The sequence below is a fragment of the Ammodytes marinus genome (genome assembly GCF_949987685.1).
Source record: "Ammodytes marinus genome assembly, chromosome: 5".
Classification (NCBI taxonomy): domain Eukaryota; kingdom Metazoa; phylum Chordata; class Actinopteri; order Uranoscopiformes; family Ammodytidae; genus Ammodytes; species Ammodytes marinus.
The window spans coordinates 10,519,022-10,532,895 of NC_137234.1; the positions used below are offsets into that span (position 1 = coordinate 10,519,022).

General features: G+C 42.1%; 1 protein-coding gene across 1 annotated transcript in view; it reads left to right on the forward strand.

The window, feature by feature from the left end:
* Positions 1-13,874, forward strand: part of nell2a (neural EGFL like 2a) — a 73,892-nt gene that overhangs the window by 32,590 nt on the left and 27,428 nt on the right. Inside the window, exon 13 of the mRNA XM_080028565.1 lies at positions 4,354-4,479. Within this exon, the coding sequence (XP_079884691.1) occupies positions 4,354-4,479 (126 nt within the window). The remainder of the gene's footprint in view (positions 1-4,353; positions 4,480-13,874) is intronic.

Genomic DNA, 13,874 nt, shown 5'->3' on the forward strand with positions numbered 1-13,874 from the left:
ATGCAGTTACCTACCAATCTCAGGTATAACTATGATTGATTTCAACAGTCGTGCATCAGTGCACAAAGGCAAAAAAAAAAAAAAGAAAGCAGCCGTTTATTTTCTTTGAGCCATCCATCGTGGTGCGGAAAAAAGGATTGACCTCGAGCACTCCATTGAGTGATAAAAGCCGCTGCTGACTCTTGGTCAACCCTTCTTCTTTGCTTGGCGGCGTATCACGTGTGTTCGTGTGACAGGCCAATCAAGAAAATGGAATGTGTTAATGGAGATGGAGATGGTGGCTCTCCGCCCACGCATACGTGAGGTAACCCCTCGTCAGCTCACCTCCTAACATATTGTTTTAGCAAATGTAACTGCTGTCATCGGGGGGCCAGGATGGATGTCGTCTTAAAGTTAATAGTCTCTAAATCAAAGCCGCACAAACGGACGGCCAATCAGAAAGCAGGAAAGCTGTCATCTAAGACCTCCGTTCAAGGTTAGCATTACGACTTCGGACGGACTGAATTTATTCTCGTACTTTTTTGCCTCCTCAGTACCAGACAGTTAATACCTTTTGCTGCTTTCTCCTCCACTTCTGTTCCTCCACTGGCATCCCAATCTCTTTCTCCTGCTCAATTGTTCTCTCTTGCGCACTCTCCACATCGTTCAACACTTTTACTTTCTCTGTTTAATCCACTACTTTGGCCTTGCCACTGCATTTCTCTCACTTAATTTTCCCAGTCATTCGCCCTCTACCTGGCTGTCTCCTCTCCTCTTTTCTGTCTAGCTCTACAGTATAGCTTGTTATGACTCCACTCTTTGTTTTTTATTCCGTTCTCCCTCTGACCTGCCCCTCCCTGTGCCCTTCTGTTTCTCTCTCTTGCACAAAGCCAGTCACAGGGTTTAATTGGCCTCTTTTCGTAAAGTGAAGGACACGTGTACTTTCATAGGTGATCCGTGCGAATGTCTGTCCGCTTAATTTTTCTCTGAAGCGTCTGAATAGCTGGAGGCAACAAGTATTGATGGGACTGTGAAAGGGAGAAGACCAAGGAAATGTGAATGCCTCAGTTGTAGGCAGGTGCTGAGCTCTTAGGCTGCATGTTGATGGGCGGTGCACTACCCAAGGACATTCGAGCTGAGTGAATGCCAATGCAAATCTATTGAAATTCAATTTCAAGTGCTCTTTGCAAAAGCACCTGGCACGGAACATACCCATTGGTGAATGTCCTCTTGCGCTCTTACAGACACTGAATACAGTGAATGAATAATAAATTGGTAATGTCAAGGACTCTGGGGGCTTGTCTATCCAAAAATGCCTACATTTGACCTGTACTATCAACAGTAATAAGGTCCCGGAGCCTATTACATGCACAGCCGGGTTTTGTGCGGTTCAGCTTGTCTTTGCATCGTATTGCATTGGGTTGCATCACATTATCTAGATTATTTGTTTACCCCGGCAGTGTTGTGCACGCATCTTCCATCTGATGGTTTGGCATGCAGTTTAGAACCCAGGAATAGCTGTTGCTAGGGCAACAGCTAATATAGATCTAAATATGGAGTCATGAGAGTGAGAAGGAAATACAAAAGACAATCTAATAAATCATAATCTTAGCCACACTGGATGAGTTTTAATTGCTATGGAGCCAAAAGCCTTCAAGACAAACTCGCAGAAACAGCACCGATATAGCACAGGTTTATCACGTTGTTATGCTGACATTTTAGCACCAACATATCCAGCAGAGACACAGACACATTAGCTTTAGCCTGTTCCTGACCTCTCACGCCCACATCACAGATTTTGTTCAGCAGTTCAAAAAGGTCTGGGGTTGTGTCTGTTGACGGCTATTCCCAATGTTGAGAGAAACGCGAAAGCTGTCAAAGCTTTAAGTATTAAGGGTGGGGGCGTCATCTTCCCACATAGCTAGCTATCTTGCTTAAATGCTGCATGAACATCCTATTGCAGTCATAGTTCTGGTCAGCTCATGCATATTGAGGTGTGTTTTATATCTGGTTTGTTGTTCAGCAATTCCCAAAGTCCTGAAGACTCCAGTGTTTAGCTCACTTTTGTCAACAGTGACTCATCCTCTTCTTCCTTTCGCTGATTGACATTATGCAGGTATGGTACATATTGTTTATCTGAGCTTGTTCCTGGAAACAGCCGACTAAGATTAACTAAATGGGTAGTGGTGAGCCTCAACCTTACACTCTGTGACAGAATTCGCAAGCAAAATATCCACAACATTAAGCTGAAGGGGATATATTGAATAGAGCTGCAGAGTGGGTTGTTATTTCCTACTGGGTGCTAGTAAACACAGTTTTGACTGCCAAGGTCAAGTGTGGCTCTCTTCAGTTATACTGACTGATAAGACACGTGTTCAGGTTTAAACTGTGCGGGGCTATACTGGACATTTTTTGGGGGAACAAAAAAACTGATCGTAGCCAACAAAATCAAATTATATGAAGTTACTACATGTGTCCAGTAACACAAGGCTTCATTGAAATTAGTCTTTTTATACATCCCCTCCTAATGATAGATACTTTATTGATCCGATGCAGGGAAGTTAAGGAAAAAAAGATAGTTTCTAAGATGGACACCAGTAATCTATTGAATGCAAACCAGGCCCTGTAACAACTTAGGACATATGGATGCATACTGTCCCACAGTAACAGTAACAGAGCGATGAAGATGCATGGTCTGTGCACAGCCAAACATATCTGAGCAGAGGTATACTCTGGCAAAATAAGTGAAAGCACCTGTGTTACAGTTTTTCAAAATTAAAGTTCAGGCTCAAGCACACAAATGACCAGTAGTGGCCTGCAGGAAAGCAGCCAAGCCACAATATGGAGTGCTTTACTTTGAATAGATTGAAAATCGAGTAGGGCAACCGTAAGTGCTTTGGCGCCCACCTCACAAGGATCCCATGCATTTCGACCTCTGTCTCCCTCTGATGAAGACAAATAGCCCTTTCCAACTGGCAGCATAGAGGCCTTTAGGAATCCTCAGTAGCGAGAACCAATTAGGACAAACTGCACAAGGTGGTTCCCGGGATGGAGGAGACACCAAAAATAGTATTATACTAGGGATGTCACCAAAACACTTCTGTAAAGATACTACCGAAAGAGAGCAGCAAGTCAGTTCAGCAAGTGCAGAAATGTTTACGTTGACAAAGCCCTCTAGTCGTAGTGATTATGACGGTGTGGAAGAGGTAAGGTGCCAAAGATCAGACTTCAACACAAATGTCAGTTTACGTTGTTTTTTATAAAAGTATGGCCATGAGTTTCTTCAATGTTGATTTTGTAATTAGGTTGCCCTGCTGATAAAGGCGTCAGAACAGATCAAAAAGGCATATATGTATCAATACGGTGGACGTAGACAAACAACATGTTTTTGTTTTATTTTGAGGATGGAAAATCATTCGGGTAGAGCTTGATCGTTTGTTCTAAGGAGTCAGCCGTGACTGCATGTTTCTTATACCTAATTAGAAATTAATGGAAGCCCAAGTCAATAATGGGCCGCTCCAACTCCTTTAATGAATTCAGGAAGCTCCTAAACATCAACAACAACTTTGTAGAACAAGACAAGACAACAAGACGGCACAGTCAGCTAATTTATTGACAATTATGTGCATCAACAAATATGATTAATAACTTCAGTGTTTGTGTGTCTGCACATCAGAATATTGTAAACAAGTTACAGCCCTTTTTTGTACAAAACAATTAACTTCAGCCTCTCCTTGCTTCCCCTCCCTTTTGCCTGTTGCACCCTTTTAAACCGTTCTATTTTTTTGCATGAAGTAAAACAAATGTAGTCAGTCCAAACTTCTTCTAAGACAATTGTGGATTCCCACTCCTCTCCCCATGGAATTACTACACAATGTATCATGAGAAGTACTTTTCAAAGATCCTTACTTAGAGAAGAGTCCTTCACCATAGGAAAACGTGTAATTACAAATCTTAAAAAAATCGCCTCACAGTTAAAACTTTACATAGGAAATGTATATCCAGGACCATTTGTAATGTGTTTCCAGAGGAAAAGCTTACAAAGTCACTTGGCAAAAAGGTGCTTTGAAAAATATCTAAATCAATCACGAGGCCTTGCACTCGAGGTCTGAGGCTTGAGGGTATCAACGCAGAACACTTGATTAAAAAGATATGGTTTGATCCGCGCCGCAAGAGGCTGTCCGCAATTGCACCAACACACATCCGAGCGATCTCTATGCGATGTGTATTAATATATCGACATAATTAGCCATAGACTGAAATAAAACATCAAGAAAATATGCCTCTGCAGTTGGACTTGTGATAGCACTCCACATCTAACCCTGCCTCGTTCTCTTCCCCTCTCCCCCTTGTCTCTCGCCCTCTCGTCTCCAGACATCGACGAGTGCGCTGAAGGGAAGCACTACTGCCGGGAGAACACCATGTGCGTTAACACCCCGGGCTCCTTCATGTGCATCTGCCATACGGGCTACATCAGGATCGATGACTATTCCTGCACAGGTGAGTTCCTCCGCTGCCCTTTTGACAGGATGAAATCAAGTGGAGAAGCCATAGCCAGGCACTATTTTTAGTCTGGCCTTTTTTGTGAGCTTCAGCTTCTTCCACCGAGCAACCATTTTATGTAGAGGGTTTGCTTGCAGCCCTGGTATACAGTACGAATAAGGGAAGTAATATGCAGGTGTAAAGAGATTCAAGAGTATGGTATGTCTTAAACTGCAGGGAAAGGTACTTTTATATGCCCGCATTAGGTTATTACTGGTTAGGATAGGAATTTAATCTGCATCTTAAGTGATACACTGGAGAAGGTTTTTTTTTATTTCATTATGATAAAATCTGCTGCAGAGAGATGTGCAGACGGGGACAGGAAGAGGCAGCCAGACATTGGGCAGACGTAGTGAGTCATCAGTGTCAGAGTGCAGAGAGAGACAGGATACGGAGGAAGCCCAGTTAAGGAAAATGACAAATAGACTTTAGTTCATCATCTAACACTTGTCAAACCTACTGTTAGCTTTAGCCATGTGCTACACACCTCCTCCCTCTCTCTCTGTTTGCTGTCCCTCATGTTCCAGTCGACGTCTGGTCTAGATGACTTGTCTGTGAATTTGTCATTCCGTGATTATACACAGTCTGTTCATTTAATATGCGAAGGGATTAATGTCTCAATTTTGATTTGCTCTTATTGGTTTTGCTCTGATTAGTAGTTCCACGTTAGAAAATAAACACACACACACACACACACACACACACACACACACACACACACACACACACACACACACACACACACACAAAGGGAAATCAATACCAGCCTAACTACTTTATGATACAGCACAAGCAAGCGGTAAAGAAAAGATTGAACACGGAGAGAGAGGGTGACAAATCAATTTTGAATTGCATTTTCTTTGTGTAGATTAGCAAACGCATATGTCCCTCTAATTGGTCAAAACTTTAGATACAACTCCCTAATTTTATTCCATAGGAAGGCTTTAATACAGATGTCTTATCATGTTGTAAGAGCTGCCTGTTGTTTGTCATTTGCAACTCTGCGATTTTCTAAAAGACATAGTTGGTGTGAAGACCTTTATCCCTTAAAAAATCAAAACAGAACAACTTCTGGCCTATTTTGGAAATGTCAGAGTCTGAAGACTTTCTGCATTGTTTGTGTGTGCGGTGTTCTTTTGGCCTTTGAATGTACTCACACTCTATATGGTGTGTGATAAGGAGAAAGAAAGTCACTGAGACACAGAGAGACTGTGAGTGGAAGCGGCAGGCCTATTTGTTCCTGATAAAAGTTTAAACCAAAGTCAATTACAGAAGCGAACAAGATCAATCTAAATAGATTGTGTCGATGATTCCTTTGTTCTGTGTCTTTGTTGTAGGGGGGAAGGCCCTTTAGCCCTACTAGTTCATAATAGCTTGTTCCAAGCATGTATGTTCTCAGGTTATAGCAGCATAAGACACATTTTTATACTGTGAAGAAAAATGATTATGGCCATGTGGGAAAAATAACATTGCTTTCAGGGGTTATTTATGTATCGATGCATCAAAAAGGTAGCCATGTTTGCAATCGCCAGCAACAAAGTGTAATAGCAACCTTTATCTGCTTGGCGATGTAAACACTGCGATAGAACATTGTGTCGACAAGTTCATTCGAAAACCAACAACAGCAAATTCTGAACAATCACAATGCAGCCCATTCCCCAAAATAGGCATAACAGGATTTGGTTGAGTTTGCTAAACACACCAAAGTATGTCATAGTAAAGGGGAATTTGTGGTTTTGGTCAAATAAAATAGCTATTCCAATATTGAACCAGGCTACTTCAAGTCTGAAAAAAAACATATGATGATGAAAATAAATAAATAATAAGAAGCCATTAAGATGCAATGTTGGATGCCATACTGAAACACAGAAGGACTGTATAGCATGTGTCACAAAGTCACATTGTCTATTTCAAAGTTATGTCTTTGTTATAACGAAGATATATGCAAATGCAGGGCCACAAAAATACACAATAAAGAAAAATCTGATTCAGTAATCCCTTCCATAATGTAATCTCCATGTCCTTCTTGAAGAGTAACACGTTATTCCAAAGTGATGAGCGGCACATCTGCCTCTCTGCACTCCTCACCAGTTGTGTTTGCAGCTCGTGAAACACGGCGCTAAGTAGCTCCCTGTGTGCATCATCTCAGAGGAGGTGGCAACGCGCTACACTTCTTCAGCGTCGGTAATTAAGAAAAAAGCAATTTGCACCAATGTAAAAGAACTCAGCGGCAGCCACAGTGAAGGGGGCCTGGGTTCCCACACTGCGATGTACACTGGAGGATTTAGGGCCCCCACAGCCTTCCTGGAGTTTGAATTATAGAGCCTCAAGACTTCAGGAACACAACAAAACACCCGGTCAAAAAAAAAATCCCCATTTCCTGCTCCATCTGGGGGCCCGCTGTAGGTTATTTCTCTCTTCTAACCGCCAATGGAAATCACAAAATATTAATACAGCAAAGATTTAGGATTCATGACTGTGTGTCCTTTTGTGGACAGGCTTCAGAAAGGCACAAACAAGTATAGGACTGAGATGAGCAATGGTTCTTAAAGGGAGTTAACAAATGGGCATTCATGTCTTTTCTTGTGCTCTGGTGATTTATTTTCGAGACAGAAACCTCCTTGCTTACTCAGTCTTTTTTCTCTTGTTTTCACATTATCTTTAGACAGCCACTGTACCTTGTGTGATTTCGCTTAGCTTGTTTCCTTTAATCTTCTGAGCTGCGGGCAAGTTTGATTGTTTAACTCATTTGTATTTCTTCCACCGTGTGTGCCCCCTCTCCCCCAGATTCACAATGAAGATTAATACCCCGCCCCACCACCACCACCACCACACAGTGTATTAAATCGTGTCACTATACTTTATGTAGTTCCCTATTAAAATGCCTTTAAGTCACTGTGGTGGAATACACAGCTATGGGTCGCCTTATAAAAGTCAATTTGTGTGATTAAACCGAGGCTTATGCAGAGGCCTGATGTAATGACTTTTTCCCTGCTTCAGTCAAATTACCATCGTAATCTCCATGGCTGAGTTATTGGACTATCCCACACATCCCCTATCAGAGAGATAGCGAACAGAATCACCACTATGAACAAATTTCACCTCTCAGAACAATATGAGAAATATGATATATGGCCAAATTAGGTGTAGACAATAACGTTCTGAGGGAAAAAAGAATGGTAGAATGTTGGGAAAAAAACAACAACAGGGTGATTCAGATCAGGGCTACCCAAAAGGGAGAGAACGTGGGAAAGCTTTCTAGGGCGCAGCCACTCGGGCAATACAGAATAAGCAATGGGAATACAACACAAGTTTACCCATAGCACGCAGAGGAAGTGCCAGCACACTGTACAAAGGTTAGATGAACACAAAACTCCTGATGTTGATGTAGGAATGAGCACATGCACACACATTGATACCAGTAAATCATGAGTTAAGGGGGGTCCATTGAATGGACCTTTTCAGGGTTGAGCCATTTGCGTGAGTGGGCCTGCTTCTTCAGCTTTTAAGTGTTGATATATGCTGAGCTTGGTGTCACCTCTGTAGTCCTGGAGGCAGTTATAATTATAATTGACAATAAAAGAAGGAGGAATCTAAGCTAGTGGCTGCTGGAATCTATACTGCTTATAAATAGCAATTGAACATCTGCTTCTGTTGGTTAAAATCCAAAGGGAATGCTGATTCTTCTAAGTTGCCCGCGGAAGAAATATTACAGCTGCGGAAGGGAACATTAAACCGCCCCTCCCTTCGCTACCTATTGACATTGTACATTCGCATGATATACGAGCGTCTTTAAAATCCTCAATGGCTTTCACCAATTAGCCAAATGGCAAACTCAGCAGAAACAATATCCCGATATTGATAGCCATATTTCCACATGCATTACAGCATCGTACGTGATGTCAGTCCGCCTAGTAAAGAGGATTAAGTTGACTGTTTCATGGCTCAGTGTTTATGTGCAGAATAGTGGATTAAAAGGACTGATGGTCAGATTTAAGCCCGGGCGAAAAAAACAGCATGGAGCCCGTGGTTATATTTCTCCTAAGCTTGTCGGGGGGTCAGCGAGCTCAGGCAGAAGTCTGTTATTGACATCAGGACCAACAGCTGTGAGCGAGGTCGCAGGTTCAGAATCCAGCTGCTGTTAGACTGGAACATGTGGTGTGGACTTCAAGTAGTTTAAACGGAATACAGGGTCCATCTAGAAAAAAAAAGTAATGTCGTGGAAAAGTCCATTCAAAAAGTGAAACTTTCCTATTCTAGATTCATCACGCAAAGTGAAATATGTCAGGCCTTGTCTTTTTTTTTAATGATTTGATGATTACGGTTTACAGCTCAGGGAATTAAAAAAATCCAGTATCTCAACATATTAGACTATTACATAAAACCAATAAAAAAAGGATTAATAATACAGAAATGTCAACCTTCTGAAAAATGTTTTTTCTAGATTAATTTCACATCATGTGTAATGAATCTAGAATATCAGTAGGTTTCACTTTTTTAATTGAATTACAGAGAAAAATGTACTTTTCATTGATATTCCAATTTTTTTCCAGATGCACCTTAATGTACAATCCGATGGGCAACTTTCTTTTGCCCCTTTTCTTTGACTGAAACTTTACCCTTGATCTTGAAGGTCAAGGTTTCCTCCTGGTTTCTTTCCCCTGTGCTCTACGCTCTTTTCCCCCCAAAGTGCCCGAGGTGCTGCTCGCTCTGTGAGATTAGCAGCTAATCCATGAAAGGGAGCGGATTGGTTGTGCTCTCCCTTTGAATGTTATTACAGGAGGCTGTCCTGCAGGTGTGTGTGTGTGTGTGTGTGTGTGTGTGTGTGTGTGTGTGTGTGTGTGTGTGTGTGTGTGTGTGTGTGTGTGTGTGTGTGTGCCAGGTGTACGAGTGCATGCCGGAGGAGTGTATCTAGCAGGTGTGTGTGTGTCCTTGTTATAATCCTGTGATAACCAGACCCGGACCCCTGAGGGCAGAGGAACTGAGGGAGGGCTGGGCGGAGAGAGGGAAGAAGGGATGGACAGGGGCCAGAGGTGGAGCAGGGCGGTTTATTTGACAACAACCGAGATCAGAAAAGAAGTTTAATTTCGGTCCTTTTTTTGTGGTCTTGTTTCCACCATCCTCTCTGTCATCCTCACAGACACATGCAGAGTCACGGAGTAAGCGAAGGGGAGTTTTTTTTCCCTTGTGAGATTATCTCGCTTTTCGGTCTGAAATTGTGAAGTCGAGGCAAGAATGATTTGAGGAACGCAGCCCTTGAGGTCAAACAGAGTTGTTGTTGTTGTTGTTTTTCCTGCAGAAGGTGGAGGGACTGGAGCAGGATAGGAGACGTTTCCCTGGTGACAGGCTGTACATAATTGATTGTTTATCTGTCTACTGCCCGAGTAGCAGTCAGCGAGGAAATACCTTCTCTCCCACTAAGACACACACACACACACACACACACACACACACACACACACACACACACACACACACAAACACTGTACACACACACACACACACACACACACAAACATAGACACACACAGTTTAGGGAGTTAAGGGATTTGGTCTGTGATTAAATTCAGAGTTGCTTACACAGAGCGCAGAGGTGTAATAAGCTTAACTTCTTAAATAACCAAAAACACGAGTAACTAATACTAAACTCAAGGGTCATGGTGATGATACACAGTTTGCACACACACACAAACATATGCACACACACACACACACACACACACACACACACACACACACACACACACACACACACACACACACACGCACACACACACACACACAACCAAGCACCTGGTGGCTCTGCTGCCCTGTCTGTACGGTTGGCTGTTCTCTGCTTCGGCAGATGTGACCTTGGGAAAGAAAAACACCCTATTCTCTTTTTTAAATGCCCATGAGTAGACTTTAATTGTGTGTGAGTGTGGGACAGAGAAATGCGTGCAGCGACAAGAGCAAAGCGGCGGGCCTTCCTAAGTGCTCTTCAATACATCGTGCACACACACGTACACATACATCATGCCCCCCGACGGAGGAGCTCATCGCAATGTCACTTTCAATTTGGATGAGCCCACGGTCTGTTCAGGAGATGTAATGGATTGGATGATGGCAGAGCAATGCACGATGCAGTCCAGTTCCCCTCCAACAATTCACATTTGGAATCCTCTCACTCTTCTGGTGCCATCTTTGCACCCCTCTGTCCACACTGTCTTTCACAATGGCATGTATTTAAAAAAAAATCCCCCAACACTCAAGGTGCTACACACGAAGATATTGTGTTTCTGTGTTTGGGAAAATTCTGAACAAAATATGCAAGAGGAAACAGGAAACTAATTTATTTCCTTGCCCTCCCAGGCGCAGGAATTCACTGAAATAACTAAAGCAGTCCAAACCGCCGCCAGATTAGGACTTGTTTCTCAAGAGTCTTAACCTTGAATTTAATGAAATAGATTTAGTTGACTACCTTTCAGGAGCCTTTGAAAGTTCTCTCTCTCTGTGGTTTAGCGAGGGAGAGAGAGAGAGAGAGAGAGAGAGAGAGAGATACTTTTCATGCTTGTTTTTTTTGTTTAGCATCCTTCTGTGGTCATGGCGGTATACAGAGTTGTTGAATATAGAAGGAGAATATTTCAGAAGGTTGCAAGGAGTCCAGAAAAGTTTTCTGCTACTATAATAAACAGAAAGTACTTATCAGAAAGCAATATTTATGTGCATCTCCACAATACGATTGCGCAAGTATTCTTCTTTTTGTGTGTCTCGGGAGGGATAACGATCTGTCTTTTGTGTTCAGGGGGGCAGATGAAGGGTGAGTTTTAGACCGCCTGCTCACGCAGCAGGGGCCTCTGCTGCTGAATAAACTTATTTTCTTTAACTGTTGAGTTTCGGACTTGTGTCAGCTTCAGATGGCATTTTTAAATGGCCTTGCAGCATGTTGGTTAGAGGAAGGATGAATATATATTTAAAATAAAAAAAATCTCACCACATAAACAAACATGGAGGCTCAAGAGGATGAGGTCATAATGGATCAAAAAGTCAGCACAGGGTGAAACATGAATTGACACTGCAAAGGGATTGTCTGCCAGTTTGACACATAGCAGTGCAGGAGTTAGTAGGGCAGGTGGTAACAGTTATATTGCTGTTGTGTCTGGTGTAATAAGGGCTATGTCTCGCGCCTTAGTGACAGCTGAACATCAATGTTACGTCAAATCAGTAGTAAAGTGTTTGCAGTCTCCACAGAAATCAAATCACATGTATCTGAGCTCACAGCCTCTTCACAATAACGTTCTGAAGATGGAACATTGGGGTCTGATCTGATTGTAAAAAGAAGTATATTTAAAAGGACTGCTCTCCTGCGGATTCACATTTTCTCATTTGGAGCTTTTCATTTCCAAAGAGGCCTATTTATGAATGATATTCCCTTACTGGAAAAATATATGACATTTAAAGCAGCTCCGAGTAACATTTAAATATCTTTTAAACAGCCTCATGTTTCCTCACATAATCATAAATTACCTTTAACAGCAAACGAGACCATCAGTGCAAAGAAAGACGTTTTTATATAGTTTTTATTACTGCATTTGGTCTGGTCGCACACCCAGTCCGATTTTCGGTTTGCTCGTGCAGGCTCTATGGTCACATATCCGTATTGGTCGCAGATTTCAGTGTGGCTCAATAACGCGATTTGAGAAGCCTATCCCTCCAGGTGAGGGAAGGGGAGCGGGAGCCTTGTTAGAGACAGTTGTTTGTCGTCATAATGACTGATAACGGGGCTGAACCATCAAAGAAAAAAAATAAAATGCAATGAAGAAAAGCTAAAAGGGAGAGATAGGCGGGCGGGAGGGCGTTGCCAAGCAACGTATACACAATTTCACGGGAGCGAACTAGACTCCTAAATGAATGAGCGGTAGCCTACTAAATCAAAGTTTACTTTGCCTTACCAGCATCATCAGATGACCATTATTCATCTGAAATAGTCATTATTTACAACAACATAAACACATTACCTCATCGTGATCCATACTAACTGCCGTCTCTCGTTCATTCGCTTTCTGTGAGGACACGTAATCTTTCAGCTCCGTGAGAGGTGACACTGCATCAACTCATTGCAATCAGGTGTGTGTAGCACTGACTGGCATTAGTTGATGCTGTGTCACTAACCACTCTCACGGAGCCGAAAAGAGTCCGGTGCCCTCACACTTTCAACACACGGACATGCACTATATTGCTTCCTGATCATTTGAATCTCGCACGCCCGGCACGAGCTAGAAAACAGCTTCACGACAGCTGGCGTCGTAAGAATACTACCAAAGGGGACGCCAACGTGCCATGTTACTCGTAGTGGCTTTAAGTGTGAAATTCCTTATCAGTTATTAGATTTATTTCTTAGGTAGCACAAGAGGAGCGCTGTATTATGATTGGAAGATCCCTTTTAAAACTTTGAAGTTCTATCCAGCAGTAGAGAACTAAAGCATCATTTTTGTTCCTTCCATTATTTGGGTTGAGTTATCCACCCAGCATGAGGTTATTATAGAAACAGAATAAAGACTGATTGTTGTTGATTTTGTGTGTTAGAGGCACATCACTCCGTGGAGAAAACATTAACATGTGTGAAAATCTTTCATTGCTTTATAATTCCACTTTTTGTGCTGTTGTCCCTGTAGGGGCTTACGGTAAATAGCTGCCGACTGCATGATGCCATTAATATATTTTATTATAATAACTTTTACACATGTATAACACTATTACGGCACAATGTTCCTCCTATATTTCATTATACTCAAGCTGTTCTTACTTGTTTTTCGGCTTTACTCAACACTGAACTCAACTCATTATTGTCCATAAACAGAATTTACGGTGATCCAAATTAAGTTTCGTACAGGCCAAGGGGCAAACAAATACAAGAAAAGAAGTAAACAGGGTAATAGACAAGGACCAGTGCAACAACGAAAAGCAATGCTGGACATAACAGTGCAAGATAAAGACAGTAGTTCCACAAAAACATATTTAAAGTGGCAGTGCTGATAAAATGTCTGACCATTTGACAGTGTGCAGATTTCACAGTAGTACATTGTTCAATAATGTGGCTTTTAATTGGACTGATTGTATTTTTTTATATATTATTTTGTGCACCTTATATTACATCACAATTCATTTTCCCACCACATTCTCCTCTCCAGATTCAAGGAGAAGATATTTGTTTCCAGGTTGGAAACAATATTTTGTCACAGGTGGTCGCCATTAGTCAAACCTGTCAGTGGTGCATTCATAACAAACCATATCACCAACTCCTCTGCAGCAGTAGAGATGAGAGCTCGGGGGACATTTCGTTAATGCTTGTGTGTGAAACAGCATAATTAACA